The 18266-nt window shown below is 43.0% G+C and overlaps 1 protein-coding gene and 1 long non-coding RNA gene across 3 annotated transcripts in view; one reads left to right on the forward strand and one right to left on the reverse strand.

The window, feature by feature from the left end:
* The window catches only part of STUM (stum, mechanosensory transduction mediator homolog), a 37243-nt gene extending 35428 nt beyond the window's left edge, over positions 1-1815 (reverse strand). For both annotated transcript variants that reach the window (XM_084515136.1, XM_084515137.1), the window contains exon 1: positions 1594-1815. In XM_084515136.1, coding sequence (XP_084371262.1) covers positions 1594-1780 — 187 coding nt within the window. In that variant the 5' untranslated portion in view covers positions 1781-1815. The remainder of the gene's footprint in view (positions 1-1593) is intronic.
* A 3927-nt stretch (positions 1816-5742) lies between these two features.
* On the forward strand, positions 5743-17238 carry LOC311434878. The gene is made up of 6 exons (XR_014691794.1): positions 5743-5897; positions 6540-6775; positions 13204-13293; positions 13984-14167; positions 14907-15008; positions 16294-17238. It is a non-coding gene; the product is annotated as an uncharacterized lncRNA (long non-coding RNA).
* Positions 17239-18266: the final 1028 nt, after the last annotated feature.

The raw sequence follows: 18266 nt of genomic DNA on the forward strand, positions 1-18266 counted from the left end.
AGATGATCAGGATGAACAGAGTTACAGGCAGTCAAAAAGAACAGCTTATCAAAAGGAAGATGGATTATAAAAAAAATCTAAGGTCATTAAAAAAATTAAACAAGCAAGCAAAATAATACGACTTGGAGCTGGTCCAGCCAAACAGTGATAATGCAACCAGCAGGGCTGCAAAATCCAGATTCAACATTCAAGCCAGCATGGACTGGGAGCCCTGTACACCAGTCTTTAGAAAGGAAGCGCTGCCTACTGCCGTTCTTTACCGGCCCCTTCCACTTGAGGGAAGGCACGGCACTGGCTATCTCCAACAGCCCAGCAGCAGAGGAGAGCTTGTGCAGATAACTATACCTCAAGCCAATTCTGGCATGAGGACAGCTTAAAGGGTTTACCCTCCCAGGATGAGGAAAGGACAGAGAGGATTTTCTAGTGTGCTGTGCAAAGCACATTTTATATCAAAATCATATCATATTATTCAAATGTGGTGGGAAAAGGGATTGTAAGTCTCCCCATCTACATCTGGTCCAACCAACATTGGGGTTGGACCTGATGATCTTTTGAGGTCCCTTCCAACCCCTTCAATTCTGTGATTTTTTTTCCTTGTCTACAGTGAGCATATAGTATCTTCAGTGCAATGGAGAACTACATCCACTTAGCTCTGCTTTTGAAAACCTCTCTCTGAAGGTGGTGGGAAATCGTGACAATAACATAAAAACTCATGGAAGTACCGAACCAGGGAGTTTCTATTTGATTCATCACCGCGGGATCTTCAGGTGTCTGCACTAAGGACTGTGAAAATAACACACCTGAGGGTGCAGCATTACATCTGGAAGCATATATACCAATGCCACTCTTTCTACAGGAACACTATGAGGGATTTAAGAAGGTGAATGTTTTCCTCAGGAACACACCTGTAGCTTAACAGCAGGCAGACAGAAATAGTGATGGTTTGTACCCGTTGCACATAGTAACCCAGACCGAGGTGATGCTTTAATCGTTAAGAATGATTAAGAATTCCAGGTTCATTAAGGAATTAAGCCACCTGAAAATAATAAGATGGGCAGGGCTTTTAAAGTACGGGACAAGCGAGGTGCTGCTGCTCCTGCAGGGAAAGCTTCAGTAACGGCCACAGTAGCTGAAACAGTGCCCAGGACTGTGGCAGATTCAAGGAATGGACTTTTTTTGTTCGATTCTTTTTTTGAAGGGAGTGCTTTGCTTACCGCTAGAATACAAAAACACAGCCCCAGTTTACAACCGTGCTACCTCAGCCTCTCACTCGGGACCTCGTACCGCGGAGCTCCTCGCCTCGCTCTCTCAGGGCTTTATCCCTACCAGCCTCCTCGGCAAACTCCTGCAGACCGTGCCCGGAGGGCTCCGGCCACCCGCCTCATGTCTCCCGGTGCCTCGGTCCCGTCACCGCAGCGAAGTTTTGGGGCCGGGCAGGGCAGGAGGCGGCGGCAGCGCCCTGAGGCGCCCAACGGCCGCGCGCGCGCCTCGCGCCCCCCGCAGCCCCCGTCCCGGCACCCGCCGCGGGAGCGCGCTCCCCGCCCGCCTCAGGCACCCTCCAAGCCGCCGCCGCCGTGCCCCGGAGCTCCTTACCCAGCCCCGGCACGAAGGTGTTGAGGAAGAGGCAGATGACGGCCACGGGGAAGGGCATGTAGGGGATGGCGGCGCGCAGGGGGCCCTTCTTCTCCCGGACCTGCACCACCACCCCGCTGGAGGAGCCGGCGCCCCGGCTGGGCTCCGCGGCCGCCGCGCTCTCGCCGTCTTTGGGCGAGGGCTCCATTGCCAGGCGCTCGGCGCTGCCCCGGCGGGCTGCGAGCTGCCGCCTCTGCGCGCTCCCGGCGCTGCGCGGCCCCGCCTGGGCGCCCCACTCCCCCTCGGCGCCGCGCGCGCGCTCCCGCGGCCGTTCCCGCCCCGGCGGCGCCTCACGGAGCCCGCTCGCCTCAGGGCGCCCCCCCCAGTGCCCGGTGCCTCACAGGGTCCTCCCCTCCCCGCAGCGCCCAGAAGCGCCGCTTGCCCCCCGTGTTTTTATGTAAAAAGAGCTGCCTGCAGGTGTAAGAGGGGCTGTAAATGGAGCCCACGCAGCTCGCTGCTCGTTTGTGGGTTGAAAAAGCGCTGTCGAAGGGAAGGGGGGAGAGCCACAAGTGTTAGGAGAGAAAATAATAGGCGCCCCACAAGTTGATCGTGGCTTGGGATGATGGGGAAATGTGTCTTCGTTCACATCAGTACTGCGAAGGGAAATGTCCTCTTGTAGGGCTGGTATTTATTCAGCACACAGTAAAATGGGAAGTGGTAATAGGGCTCGAAATGTGTCAGTAGTTAGAAATGATAGCGAGGCTCGGCGGCTCGTAGCAAAGGAACTTGGGGAAATATTAAAGGCATTAATCTTGATACAGAGCGTAAGTGTGATATGCATACAGGACTCCTGCATGAGAAGTAGTCAGCGTCTTACTGCACACTTTAAAATTGTATTTTCCCTAGAGGAATTCCTGATAGGTATTTATGGCAGGGGGGACTGAGCTAGATGATCTCTGAGGTCCCTCCCAACCCCAGCCATTCTGCGATCACCTGGTTCAAGGGAGAAGTACGCTTCTGTGCAGATGAATGCTTTATTCACCCGGTACTGCTTGTAGATGGTGTGCTGACAGGACTGTAATGGCACCGAGACCTCATACGTCGTTCCCATCTCACAGATGTCAGGCTGCTCCATCAGGCTGGATTTGACCCAACGGACCCTTCCTAGTGCAGATGAGAACCAAGCTTATTGCTTACAGAGTACGCAAGTATATCCTCCACTCACAAGACTTCAGACAAGTTTTGTTACACACTTCAGACTGACAAATCAAGCTGAAGGGTATTCTTTGTGCCAAATCTCACAGAAATCCTGCACAGATTCTAGAGGGAGCAGTAGTTTCATATTTATTAATTCATCTTCTGTTTGGAGTTTTTCTCTGTCAAAATAACAAAGTCTTGTCCTTTCTGCAATTTTCTATTAGCCTAGAACTTTTAATGGTGGCACTTGTGGCTGTGTTCTGCTCTGTCCTGAGAGTATGTGATACTACCAGGATCACCAGGAGATACTCCAGGCTCCAGCATGGCATCAGCATCCCTGGGGGTGTTCAGGGAAAAGTTGGACGTGGTGCTCAGGGACATGGTATAGTGGGTGACATTGGTAGCAAGGGGATGGTTGGACCAGATGATCTTGAAGGTCTTTTCCAACATTAACGTGTTTATGATTCTGTTCTCCATCTTAAATGAAGTTACGACTCAGATCAGATTTCTTGCTACTTATATAATACTTTCTGTTTCTTAGTAAAAGCTGGCTCAGACAGGATTAAATGTTATATTTTGTAAGACGGTCTTTTCAGAAAGCTGTGAAATAGAAAAACATATGCTGCTCCCCTTTCTTAAGATTCCCTTAAATCATGATGCTGACAGAGGCTGATTTACCAGCATATATAACTTTTGATCTTGGAGAAAGGCACCTATTTGACAGCTGTGAGGAATGAGACCTTCTGTTTACTGACACGAGAGCAGTGTAAATGCATGTCTTCCTCATACTGTTGTACGCCTTGACTGGAAGGACTAATTTTAAAAATGAGTTACAAGTCCAAAAAGTACGAGCATTTCAGTCCTTGTCTCCCTGCTACAATTTTCCAGAGCTTTGTACTGTCAATTGAGCTGAAGTCAACAGCTACTGCAATACAGGTCACATCTGAAAAGACAGAAGCAGTAAGCACTGCTCAGGGATTTCCAGTGGGATGGAGAGCGTTGTATGTGGAGTGTAAGGAGCTTTATATTCTCTCACACATAGTTGCCTGATCCCTGGTCTGTGCTGAAAGCTTTTGTCCATCTCTTTGTGGAACAGCATTAGCTCTCTGGTGTCTTCCAAAGTGTAGACATCCTCACCAAGAGTTTAACATTGTCAACAAGATGTGCTGAGAACAAAGGCTTTTGCCTGAGTTTGCTTTCTTGAGGTAACTGATGGGCTGTGAAATGTAAGGATCAGAGGTGGTTTTTTGTTTTGTTTTGTGATATAGCCCAATGGACTTACAAGGTTTCCCATGGAATTAGCTCACAGGATGACTGTTCACTGAGTCCTCTCTTAGGTGTGGAAATCTCTCTCAGGTGTGGAAAAAAAAAAAAGCTGTAGAACCTGTGTCCTCTGCTTTCTGTCAGTAGAGACAGGCCCGATATTCCCATATTCTTCAGTAGGTCTTTTGTTATGGTCAGGAGAAGATTTATGTATGCACAGTTAAGTAGTTACTGCAATATGAACTTTCTCTGATGCTGCCAAGTCTGTATCTCTCTTATGAGCAAGCAAGAGACTTAATTTTCTGGTACTGTACTTGCCCATTTTATAAATACTACACAGACATGCACCAGAGAGCTACAAATCACAGCGATATTCTGTGGCTATTAGGAATTAAAATTGGAGAGAAACAGTATTTTATTTTTTTTTTTTCAAGCTTGTTCAGCAAAAGAGGAAATAGCAAAGCTTCACTTGAAGCATAATGCACCCAACTAATTCTGGCACGAGATGAGAATGTAAAAGTGAAAATTAGCATAACCAAGAAAGCAATAATGACAGAAGCTGTTTCTCAGGCAATGAGAGATGAAATGTGTAGCATGCAGAGGGAGTGAATGACCTGTTGGGGAAAGACGTGTGGGGAGGGAAGCCAGCAACCCCCTGGTTCTTCATTTATTTCAGCAATTCAACTAACTGTAAAAGAAGTTTTTGTACTATCAGGCTGAACCACTGCTCCCCAAGATACATTTATTTTCATCCTGCGATTTATCTGCTTCTTACCTGTCCTTCCTGCTGGAGTTGGAAATTTATTTTAAATTATTTCTTGTCATATAAACAAAAAACTTGCTTAAGTTCCTTTCAATCTAGAATGTGATCAGTGCTGCATTTGCTGATCTCCATTTGAGTTATTCTTGCCCATGGGAAGAATATAGCCGGTATGTTAAATGAGAGTTGAGTCAAGTGCAATGGTGACTGGACAGGAAATGTTCTGTAAATCCTGAAAGGGGTGTTTACAGTGGAGATTATTACATTGCTGAATTTCCCAGGCTACATAGATTCTGGATAGATGACTGAAGAGCACAAGGAAAGAGAACAGCATTGCTGCTTTCAGTTTTCAAAGGCTTAGGAAAGGAGAGCAGCCTCAGCTTTCCACCCTTAAATAAAACTCTGATTTAAACTGACTTCTTATTTATTTTTTTTAAGACTGTAGTTGATGTCTCTCTCCATCCCCAAATGATTTCCTGCACAAAAGGAGGCCTACAGAACGTGCACTGGGCTCTGTGTCACCAATAGCTGGCAAAAACTTCACTCTAGCATGCAATTCTCCAGGGCTCTGTAGGAATGTTGGCTGAGCCAGCCAGAATACTCATTAATGGTGCAGTAGTAGAGAACTGCCCAGTCATGTCACCAGAAACTGACATGCAATCCCATGAGCTCACCATAAGCTTCCTGGTACTTTATCTGCAAGACATCCCAAATTCTCCCTCTCTCATGTGAAACTTTAGTCTAGTTACTTGAGAACCTTTGCCCTGCTGAACAGACTTCCACATTAGATTTTTCTGCATATAAAAGAGCATTTCTAATATCCAATTAAACTAGAAAACCCATGTATAACAGATTTAAGTATGATTCCCCATCTAGTCATTATCGTTAATGAAGTCATAACTTCCTGAGTGGTTCTGTGTGCCCTTAATTAGTGCCTCCGTTCCATCTCCACCCCCTCGTTGTGGAAGTCAAGCTGTGGGTTTCTTCCTGGTTTTTGGATCCTGCATAAACCTCAGGATATACTAGCACCTCTTGTCCCAGAAGCAGTGTCAGCATCCCTCATACTCAGCTACCAGGAGAAAGTGAGGAGCAGCGTTCTCCAGAGGTACGTGCTGCCTTCTGAGACGCCTGCCTTACAGCGTTGTGACTGAAGCAGCGTGAAGTTTTTTTCCCATGAGAACCAGGATCCTCCTGATTTCTCCCTTCTGCTCCTGTGGCACACACAGCATGGCTTTTTCCTGAGGCCAGGCAGGGTTTATTTCACTCAGTTGCTGGTGTGAAACAGGCAGGGTAAAGCATGATGGACCTTGCTCCTTTGATTCATATGCCACCGCATTTTTTTAGTTAATTGCTTGATTTTTCTCAGACAGATCCCATCTGGCCCTGATGTTTTGTCAGCCTTGTGACATTCTAAAAAAAAATTTATAACTATTTTTGGCACGATCTCAACTTCTGACAGCATCTCTGCTTTCTTCCCTAGAAAAATATATGGCTGTTCTTGGCATCTTTTCCACATTCCCCATTCCTTATAAACAGTGTGCCGAAAACTTGTTTTTATCAGTGTCTGCTGCTTCTGTGCACGACTTACCCTTCTACCCTTCTGAAGAGCTGTGTCCTCAAACCCGTCCTGTTCTCAGGCTATCTCTAATCCTTCATCAGGGAAAGCATTTATGCAGTGTGGTCAGTCTCCGCTTGCTGCTTTGCTCATATTCCCATGTACTTCTGATTTCTTTGTTTCTTGTTACAGGTTTTTGCTGACCTCAGGTAGCCTGCCCAAGACTTTAATCCTAAGCTTCCTTTTAGCACGTGGAAGGGGAATACTTGTAGTGACAATCCTTGCAATAGCTACAGATGCCATATAACGCTGCAACTGAAGCACAAGTGAGTTTGTCCTTAATCCTTCTAGGGCAGATGGATCTTATCCTAAAAATCTTTAAAATCACTTTCAAGTGATCCAAGAGCAGAAAACACGCCTTTATTCAGGTAAGCAAAGAGAAGGTCAACAGAAGATTTGATTGCTTTTTATGCATATTCAGGCAAAGAGTTGTGATCTGATGCCATGGAAGGCTTCTCAGTCCTGTTTACACGGGCACAACTAGATGGCTCATGAAGCCGGTGGTGGTTGAATTCTCTCATATTTATCACTGACCCTATATTAACGGAGAGCAAAGTATCTAGCAAGTTGTCAGCCGCGTGCCTGAAAGAGAGAGGCAGCAAACAGACTCCAAAATCACAACCACTTATGATTCTGCAGAAGTCTGTCACTACTGTCAGGGACCAAAGTGATCGGGTACCTTCTGTCAGCATAGCAATATGACAAGACTCTTGGAGAGTTTCTAAAACTTCCCTAAAACTTTCACATGTCAGTAGATTTGTTATCATTTGAAACTTGCTGTATTTTCTGTAGGGCACGAGCAAATACATCTGCCTGTGTACTGTGAGAGTCGGGGGGAAGAAACACCCCATAAAAGCTGTATGTATGTGATGGTACCAAGGTGGCATCAACTGTAAGAACTGACAGTAGCAATAGGAGGGATATTGGGAGCCAGAGGGGAAATTGTGTGGGCACGGTCTCTCCACAGTTTCAAAATTCAGTCTCTTAGCAACTGCAGGCCCAATGGGTATGGTGCTGCATGCTGGGTGTGTGCGGTCCCCTTTGTCAGATGAAGAAGAGTAGAAAAGATTTAGTGCAGAGGAGATGGGGGAGGAAGAGTCAGTAAGAACAGGAACCACATCGTACTTGGAGAGAAATGATAAGAGATGTTTTGCCTGATGTACAGTCATCAACAAATAGGTTGTTCTTCCAGACACAATGGGATGCTAGTGAGAAAAAGGTTATGCAGGGTTCCAGAAGGAAATGTGGGTGCAGTTTAGGGAATAGTTTGTATACTTTTCACTTTATGATCCCTGCTTGGTCTTTCTACAGAGGTAGATATTATTAACTATTATTTGAACCAGGCAGCTCACCTGCTGTCTTTGTTGACTCACCCATGCCTTGTCTGCAGGAGAGCAGTGTTAGCCCCGAAACCTCCTCTTCGCACTGTCCTCTTGTTGCATCGTAGCACGATTCCTACAAGAGCAGAGGCTGATGCTAAGCTTTGGTGTGCCATTCAGATTCCTAAGTTCCAAGTCTTTCTTTTGCATTTCACCCTCTTGCTTCATTGGTTTGAGGGTTTCTCCCTCTGTATTTCTTGTGCCTGGTGAGTTTGGTCGTCAACAGCTATGAGCTGTGTGTCGCACTGAGGTATGTGTTCCTGTGTGCTAACTACGTGTGCTATAGCAGTGACCTTGGTGAAGCCAATGTGTATATTAGAACATAGACTGAACTGCATTTTAAGTCATTTCCCACCTCGTTGCTTTCTTAGAGGACTGAAATATGGTTTAAGTTTGTTGTCCAGCAGGTAGGCTATGCTTTTCCTTCAGGCAAAACAGCCTCTGAGATTTTGTGGGGATTTTATATGCTATCACAGTAGGAAAGGAGAGAAAAAATGAGAAGGGAGGAAAAGAAGATGGGACATGAGTTAGAATGTTTTGCTTAAGCTCATTCCTCCTACTAGAAAAAATATCAGTGTATTCTTTTCTCTGGAACTGTGCCATTTGCTCCTTTATACCTGGAGAGGCATTGCGCTAAAGCCATTACAAAACGTTGCAGGTGGTGATGGTTACCCTGAAAGCAGGGTAACTGCAGATTCTGAAGAGCCTCTTTTTCATAGCCACCAGGCTGATGCTGAATTAAAGAGCCTTCCAAATGGAAGTATTATTTCTTCCTTACTTTCATAACTTTCCTATTCCTCTACAGTCATAACAGCACATTGTATTGTGTTTGCATGGCAAGGGTTTGGTAGCAGGGGAGCTGCAGGGGTGGCCTTTGTGAGAAGAGCCCAGAAGCTGCCCCATTTCAGATCTTGAAGTCAGATCTGTAGTTTTCAGACTGGTTGGTAAAGTTGGCCTCAGCTTCTCTGCAAAAAACAGGCCCTAAATTATCTTCCAGATCTAATCTAGATCTAGCTCTGAGTGCTTTTACATATCTTATGCCACAAATTTCCTAGTCAATATGTTGACATTTTCTTAGAACTGCAGGTCTATCAGCCTTCCGCTCCCCTTCCAAAATATGACTGAAATAGATACTTTTCAGATGTTTGGTATTATAAGGGAAAATTCTTCACTGCTTGCAGGAAGGGTGACAGGAGATGGTCTGACAGACTGTATCCCATATCTAATTTTTCTGAGGGGAGAGGTCTTCCACAGGTACTGCAACTGCCATTGATTCTAGGTGTAACAGGATAAACTGAAACATGAAGAGGCTTGATTACTATGGAGTATGGAAGCTTGCTGTGACCTTTTGGAGCATGACTGTCCCATAATGATCACTTTTTGAAATCACTGAGTCTGTATTACAGCAGGGAATCTGACCCACAGGCTTACCCCACTTCCTGAAAACCTGTTCTGTCTCACATCACCCAAGCAAGAGAGGAATCTACAAATAGCTCTGAGCTGACAGTTCTACTGGTGGTGCCAGAGACAGGACAGAATCCAGCTCATTCCTTCCTTCTTGCTGTTTCATTAGTAAAGATAAGATTTACAAATACACATAGAACAGATAAACTGAGGAAGAAACCCTTTTATAAACTCAGATTTCTAATTTGCTATTTAAGGTATTTCCAGCAAACTCTGTTTCCAAAGACTGCAAAGGAGATGCTGTCAAAACATCCCATGGTTATTGTATTGCTCAGGCAGTGTTGAGAAGGCAAGGGCAGTGTTTTCTACAACATTGTCATGAGCAAAGAGGAATTACAGCAACATATCCCTGCTGAGAGACTGAGTTGTTTTAGGAGAGTATGAAAACTGACTTGCAACTGATATTAGTATCAAGATGGAAAAATAACCCTTTATTTATATTCAGTATGTGTTCTATAATGTCCAGTACTGGAATCCACACTCAGTCAGAAATACCTAGACAGTGAAAAGGAGGTTAACTGTAAAGTACACAAAGATGTCCTTATTGCAGACTTCCATAAATTGACCCATTTCTGACTTTCAGCAGGGCTGCATCAGTTCCGGAGTTTTGGCTTTCACATTTGAATGCTCTGCGAAACAATTCAAGGCTTTTGCCCAGAGATATGATAAACTAAGAGACTGAGTCAGAGCTCCGCATCATAACTATGTGTGCCCAAAGGATAAATCCAAACATGAACTTTCTATGCAGGGACCATCTCGAGAACAGTTTATTCTAATGTCACAAAGTCAACTTCACTGTGTAACAGTTTAAGGGTACAGCAGAGCAAACACACTTTACCTTGACCATACATCCAACCCAGAAATGCCTCAGGAGACAACAGATCTCACGTAACACAAGTCAGGAATGTGAGCAGCCCTTTGCACGTTGGGCATCGTCTCCTTGTGTACATCAGTGCACAAGCTACGCTGTTGTTTGCACAGTCCTGAGTGTTATTTGCTGCTGCAGTCTTCCTATTCTCCAAAAGGAGATTTTTAAAGTTTTGCCTTTTCTAAATGACCAACACAAGCATTTGCATTTCATCCTCTTTCAAATTCAGCAACAACACGTGAACCTTTAAAGTACAGATACTGCAGCAGTGTTTAACCTAAATGGCATTTCTAAGCAAACACCCACAGTGTTATTAGGCATTTGCTCAACACAGTGCATCCATTTTACATTAGAAGGATGAAGCTGAGACCCATCTGCTTTTTAAATATTATTTGGCTCAGTCCCCCAAGCCAATAATAATAATAATAGTGTTTTGTGATTCTCTGCTAAGAGATTTTTACAAGATTTTTTTTTCTTTATCTCTCTAGCAGTACCTGGCATGACACAAAGCTGTTTGTAATACAACTGCCTCAGTGGGAGACTGCTTTTTGAGAAGTTCTTTAAAGTAAGTTAGCAGTAGTGTAGAAAAAAAATGCTTTGGTTTCTACAGTATCCGTGTGCCTCTCTAATGAAAGGGAAGCTCTACTCAAAGCTTCCCTTGGGTAGATGGGGGAAATGATGTAGCTTTCTGGGGGGGAACCTTACATACAAGCCAAATTTTAAAAATGGTCAGTTTTAAAGCAAAGAACTTGAACAGCTTTAGGATTTTAAGTTTTGTGATGTTGTCATACTATCTGAAAATATTTTGAAAGCATGTGTGACAAAGTCCATTTTTAACAACAAAAGCAAAGAACTCTACTGAGTAGTACTGAGGCTAGAGGAGTACCTATATTTAGGTGAAAAGAATAGAGCTGAGTTCAATTTGGTGGCCACCTCTTTGTTAATGAAAATCAAACTTCTGTACCACAAGACAGTATATTTTACTTGTAAAATGAAATGCTGTTCCCTTTGAAGCTAATGATGATTTTGCTTTGACTGCAGTTAATAGAGTGTTTCAGCTATATTCTTTGAGAGCACTGTGACAGGGATAGCAACAGCTTTTCAGAAGCAAAAGAAAGGTGTTAGAACAAAATAATGTGTTGTTCTCTAATTTATTTACACTGTAAATGAATCTTCAACACTAATTCAAATTCAGCCAATAAGCAAACACAGGAAGAATCAGCCCATGTTACTGAAATGTGTCAAAGCTGTAACACATGAAAAATGAGACACCTTAATTGTAACCAGTCCTACCTAAAGCATCCATATCCACAACCAGATAGGTATTAGAATTTATTCTTCAAAGCAGATATTCTCTGAGCAATCCCAACATACTGCTGCAACAATTTATTCACTGAGCTGAAGTGTGGATTTCTCAGCCAGTTGATTTAAGGCCAAGGCAGCTATTAAATCATTTACTGCAAAAAATGTGATTCAGGGTACGCTTTTGTCTGAAAGGACAGGGAATTTGGTACTTTAGATGGAGCTAAGCCCCAGCCCTAAGATTTTGACAATCACTGCTGTAATTTCCAAATCCAACTTCCTTTCCTCCATGTCTTCACACTAAGCCTAGCACGTTTGTTGAGAGTCAATCACCAGTGTGGGTTCAGTGATTTACACACTAACAGCCTTCGTGTTGACTTATATTTGTGTTTGTATTTAATTCTTAGTCCTTAGTTTCTAACAGTGTTGTTCCACCTGTGTATGAAGTTAATGAACTCCAAGATGGGAGGGAGAGTGTAATGGAACTATTCCTCAAGGTAGACGATGGGCTTTTAGCTGTGTATTGTTGTGTGTTACAAAACATAATGCTTTCAATTAGGTAATTTTTATTTTTTTCTGGACTTCAGTAGCTGTTCTTGTCAGGTACTTGACAAGGTATTAGTTATTTTCTTTCAAATAAATAACAAGGATGCAGTTTTGACCCGTTGGTCAGAAAAAAAAAAGTAGCTTTAAAATCCATAAAATGTTTTCAAAAGGCACCATAAAGGTTAAAACTACCAATCTCCAACAGGCAGATTTTGATTATACAGAATTGTTCTTGAAAAAGAGTTTGCAGCATTGATGTTCAATAGATTATACGCTAAGGGTTTCAGCAGTCAGAGACCACAAAAATAATCAACCTTTATTTCCTTACTAATGACAACAAAATCCTATTGACATCAATGAGTAGGCCACATTCATCACTCATGATCCACACTATTGGGTCTTTGTCCTCTGTCACATTATTTCTCTGCTTGGCCTGCTCCTTGAGACAACTTATTCCTTTTTGTCCTTTCAAATCATTATTCCCCTTTCGTACTGCTATCAGGTTAATGTAACAAATACTGCCATTTGGGTGCCATAAGGCTTTTCACTCAATGATTAAAATGTACTCTTGGAATATTAATTAAATCTGAAAGCACCCAGATGAAGTCAGTAAGTAGCATATAGAGATCAATTTCTCTCTGGACATCTCTTTAATTGAGTTTAGCACTACTCCATAATGCTTCAGGATAGAGAGTAAAGAAATGGTGAGCTTGCTTGAAGCCACACAGGAATTAACTTGCCAATATCCCATTTATTAAAGGAAAACTAGTTTTGATGGCTTAGAATACATCCAGTGGGGCTATTTCCATATCTGGTAGTGTATATAATTGCAAAAGTAAACACCATGTCTGTGGTTTGATGCGCTCATGGAGAACTCAGAGAAAGACAAGCTGTGCTCCCAACTAGCCTGTATAACCCAAAGAAAACAGCAGCTCTCGACTGTTCTCCAACTTCTTCACGGAGAGGTTGGCAGAAATTGTTCTTACCTTCCTCAGGGTTTTACTCTGAAGTGTAGAAGAAAATTAGAAAACTTAGAAGCAATTAGCTAATCCAGGAGCTATTAAATAACGTGTTTCTGAGTGTGTTGCTTTTAACTAGTACGGTTTTCATTGGAAAACAGATGTAGGTATCAGGCATGTTAAGAATTGGTACAAAGGAAAATGAATTGACATTTTTGTCAGCAATAAATTAAAATGTTCTGCTTTTTGCAACTGCCAGTTTGTCATACTTTACACAGGAACATCAGAAAGGCCATACTTGCTCAGAGTAAAGGTCCATCTGGCTCAACATCCTGTCCCTGGGCAGTGGCCAAGAATGGATGCCTGGGGTGAGTATAAGAACAAGGAAAATCAATAGCAATTCTTCTTCAGAATACATCTCCAGCCTTCAGTTGCCAGTGACTGGGCAACTTCCAGTCTTACTGCCTCAGTGTCTTTTCTATGACTTAGAGAGTCTGATTTGACATTCGAAGGGAAGAAAAGGGTATGAGACTTCATAGATCCTGTGACATCTGTTAGCGCTGCCCATAGAGTTCTCAAAGAAGAGAGGATGTTTGGGTACCCCAGCTCGCCTCTTTAACTCAAGGACAGCAGCAGTTCTTGGCTGTTCTCCATCTTGTCACAGTCCACTGTTCACAAGCATTTTTGGTCTGTTCTCCCACGTGCCTTGTGACAGGATGAGTGGGAATGGGCTAAAGTTGTGCCAGGGGAGTTTTAGGTTGGATGTTAGGAAGAACTTCTTTACCAAAAATGTTATTAGACATTGGAACCGTCTGCCCAGGGAAGTGGTGGAGTCACCATCCCTGGAGGTCTTTAAAAGACGTTTAGATGTAGAGCTTAGGGATATGGTTTAGTGGGGACTGTTAGTGTTAGGTCAGAGGTTGGACTCGATGATCTTGAGGTCTCTTCCAACCTAGAAATTCTGTGATCTTTTTGTTCAAATACTGGATACACTACCAATTTGCTCACATCTTCTCTCACCGGCCACTGCCTCTCCTTGATTTTTATTCACTCATCAGGCACAGCTGAACCACTTCTCCTTTGCTGCACACACCTCCTGGCTGACTGTAATGAGTGAGGAGGGAGCATAAGGCCAGCTGCCCTCACACTATTTCTGGCAAGAATGGGAGCAGGTCCTGCAGGAGTCTGTGCACCAGCCTACTGAGCTCCCCAAGACTGGAGCTGCTTGTGAAATTAGTCCAGGTATGTGTATCTGCATGTTCATGGGTAGATGTCCCAGCACAGAGTTTTCCTGTAAAGCCCTTGACTGCAGAAGGTCAAGCCAGCTTGATACAGCTCACTACAGGAACGATCCAGAAAGATCCAGGTGATCAAAACCTTGTAGTGCAGGTGAGAAAAGCAAACACCCCATCAAACGTGAAGTAGCTCATCTGGAAGGCATATCCTCTCACTTGTTTTAAAATTAACAGGCATTTTACTGTTTCCATGGAAACACTGAGGCAACTTATCAACAGTTTGCCGTACAGTTGACAGACTGGTAAAGCTCTGAAGTTGGACCTTTAAACAAACTAAAGCTTACAGGTGCGATGTTGTGCAACTTGTTAAAGTAAATTTAAAAAGTTGGTACACCTTACAGGTGCAGTAACTGTGGTGGAAGAATGCATCCAGAAGAAAAATTCTCAGTTGTTGTGTTAATAGGTCATTAGTATGGGCTTAATTTATTACAGAGCTGTTCTTGTTAGTGCCTTGCTGTGGGTATGATTAAAGGGGTGTAATATGTGTATCAGTAGGGACCCTAGAATGATTTGTTATGTGGCTTGTGTTTGATCCAAATTACTGCCGTGCTCTTCATTGTGTCAGCAGAATACAGGCTCATAGGTGATTTAAATATAAGGTTGCTGCTCTAAGGAGAGACTTATAGGTGTAAGTGTACAAAAGCAATGTGTGCTCAGTACCTGTCTTTCTTACTTTCTCCACACAGGTGGCCGTGCACACGTGAGTATACCCGTGATGGATATGGATGCCATGGACAAGAACTGGACCAAGATTCTCCAGCCTTTTTATAGCAGTTACTGAACAGATGGTGAGCTACCATTGTTGTTATTTCATATTCCAGCCTCATGGAGCAGGCATGTGGGCTAGCAATTTCTTTTTGCCAGCTTGGGATCAACAGATCTTAAAAAGTCACAACGTTACTATTATTCCATTCATCCCTAGAGACCCACAAAGACTGGAGCTACTCGTATTAAGTACCTACACAGGATAGAGGCTAGTATGAATGCCTCATCCCCAACAGTTTAGGTGAATATGGATCTATTTTTGGCATTGGCCTGTGTGCTATATATAGAATATCCTGAATTTCTTTGTGCTGGTATAACTTTTTTGCTGAAAACATACCTTTTTGCTGAAAGGGACATGGTTTGTGTATGATCGGGTGGGTGGTCCATACTCCCAGCTTCTTCTGTTAATAACTGTTCATCACACACTCTGAATTCCTGCAGTGACCTGCTAAAAGTGATTTACCTGTACTCGTTTTATGTTGTGCAGGAATAGAGTACATGTGTGTATGTAGGTAACTAGTATGTTTGTTGTGGGGCAATAGGGACAGCTGGTTCAGGCACGATCACTTTTAAAGCTACTTTAGTGTGATATCAAGTGTTCAGCTGATGATACCAATCATGTCAGGTTAAGTACACAAGGACATGAAAAATCTTGGTGAAGTCAAAGCTGATCTGAGAACTTGAAACCACAAGCATTGTTTCTGCTAGACAGCACGATGACAGAAGCTGCAACAAACCATTCTTATATAACGAAGCAATTTATGTTTTCCCAGTCTCGCAAGTTTTTGAAAACAGCTTTCTCAGGCTTTCCACTGGTAACACGTTGAGGCTTTTTCAGGGAAAGTATGGTAAATAAGCAGTCACTATTGCAAGCATGTATTTTATCACTTTTTTTTACTCTTATCCCTGACAGTCACCCCCCCCTAGAAAGAGAACAAAGCAATGAAATTTGCAGTTTTTCCAATCCATTTTTTATCCTAATCTTCCTGAAATATTACATTACAAAAGCTGCAGTGGCAGACTCCTCAGACAAAGCTGTGCCACACATATGAATTAAAAATAAATTATAAATGTCTCTGTACAGGAAAAAATGCGGTTCTTCCCATCAAAGCATTGAATGAACTAAGGAGAATGTCTCCTATGGCTTGTATGGACACTTGAGAAGGCTACCATTTGTCTTGCTAAAGAAATAACAAGTAATATTTGCAGACAAATTATGCTTTGCTTTATGGAAAACAAGAACAGAACTAGAACTCTTTCAACTGGTAATGTGAAAAAATAAAAATGATCCCTCGATCTGTATTCCAGGTACATAGGGCTGTTGCTTAGAGGAGTTTGAGTCCAGACATGAAATTTGGCATCCCAAGCACCCCCTCTGTGATAACAGCAGAGGACCCAAGGACTCTGAATAGTTGTGTTCACACTGAGACTTCAATGCCAGGAAATGCCAGGAGGGCATGCAGAGAGAGTGATCAAGCATTGCCTGCATTAGCACCCATCTAAGCATGCAAATGAGTACAGGGAGGTTGGAACTGGATGATCTTTAAGGTCCCTTCCAACTCAAACCATTCTGGGATTCTATGATAAGTATTTCTGTGGCTTCCCCAAGCATAGCTCTGGTATTTATCTGAGAAAAGAAATTCAGGTAACCAAGCTGGCAGAGACCCCAGCTTTGCAGAAGAGGAGGAACAGAATTTGACCAGCTCAGCTTTGGGATCTGGTTCACAGTAGTAACAGGTGAGTGGCAGAGTGGAGCTGGGAAGGGGATGGAGCAGGTCCAGCTCTGAGCTGCAGGCAGTTGTGAGATAACACAGCTGGGACCTGAAATCGTAGTACAAGTCCCATTTAGACTTCTTTTGGGATTTTTTTTTCATTTAGATTTTTTGACTGGAGAAAGAAATTGATTTAAAAAAAAAAAAAAGTTTATTTGATTTGAATTTGCAAGCGCTTTGCTGTAGCAGAAGCAGTTGTTCAGTCCTGTGAATAACTACTGTCTTACCTGCAAAGGTCTTTTACTTCCCCTACCAACTCTCTGGTTCCAGAGAGTTCTTCTGGATATGTGCTGTGGAAATCCATTTTCAGGAGATAAAAATCTGATGGAAGAGCCTATGGCTCTTGAAAAAATATGCTGTTGTTGAACTGTGAGTGCCTGTGGAAATGCTAGCGGAAACTGCCATGGTATTAACAGGGTAGGAAGAACTTATTGTAATAATAACAAGGTGGTTCTCAAGAATAAATCATCCCTGCAGCAAACTATGCCTTAAACGTAGATCACTGTTGCAGTGACATCTCCAAACAATTATTTATAACAGGAGTAGTCAGTTAGCATGAGCTATGGAGCTCAGTGACCCAGCAGCTGGAACGTGCTGGGAATAGTTCATAGAATCATAGAATATCCTCAGTTGGAAGGGATCCACAATGATCATCAAGTCTAACTCCTGCCTCCACACAGGTCTACCCAAAAATTCAGACCATGTGACTGAGAGCACAGTCCAAATGCTTCTTAAACTCTGACAGGCTTGGTGCTGTGACTTGGAATGGGACTTCAGTTATCCTGCTGATAGATTGTGTGCTTGAAGCAGCAGTTGCTGGAGCTCTTTACTCCAGCAACTCCAGAAAGTGAGACCTTGCAGCATATATGTATGGAAATGTTCACCCATCTCACAGGTGCTCTATGGGATAGTGAAATGCGGCACTCAGTTGCTTTCTTATCCTAACTGGATATGTAACTAAAATACAAAATGCACTTGAGTATAATTGTAACTTATACATTTTTCAAGAGAGTTATTCACCTCTGGAAAGTATAAGTGAAAGCTGTACAAGTCAAGAAAAATTGCACTATGTAGTTTGGTGTAGTTGTACCATTGGTCTCTTATTTAGGCATCTCTTGCCTTCTACGTAAGTCTACCAATTTCCTTGTGTCTACTGTGGAAAATGCTTCCTATCAGAGCTATGTCATTAATAAGCTGAGTGTTCAGTTTTAAATGGTTAGTCTATCTGGCAATTCTTGCTCTCTTTTCCACAAATCGAACAAGTAGTCCTCTTGAGGAAAATCACAGAGGGAGGAAATGTATTTTATGACTACCCCTCTAGTATGATTCTTTGTCTCCAGGTGTTTTGTTAGCTTTCTCTTTGAACTTTGGAGGAGGGTTGGTGGGACATGATGATCCAGAGGTACTTCTGTTTTGATTGATCACAGAATTTAGGTATTTATCCTGCATCTGGATTTGTTTGGATTAATTAATTTAAAATTTGTGCCAATGCAATCACATAATGGGATA

The sequence above is a fragment of the Aythya ferina genome (assembly GCF_964211825.1).
Source record: "Aythya ferina genome assembly, chromosome: 3".
In the NCBI taxonomy this organism is placed as follows: Eukaryota; Metazoa; Chordata; class Aves; order Anseriformes; family Anatidae; genus Aythya; species Aythya ferina.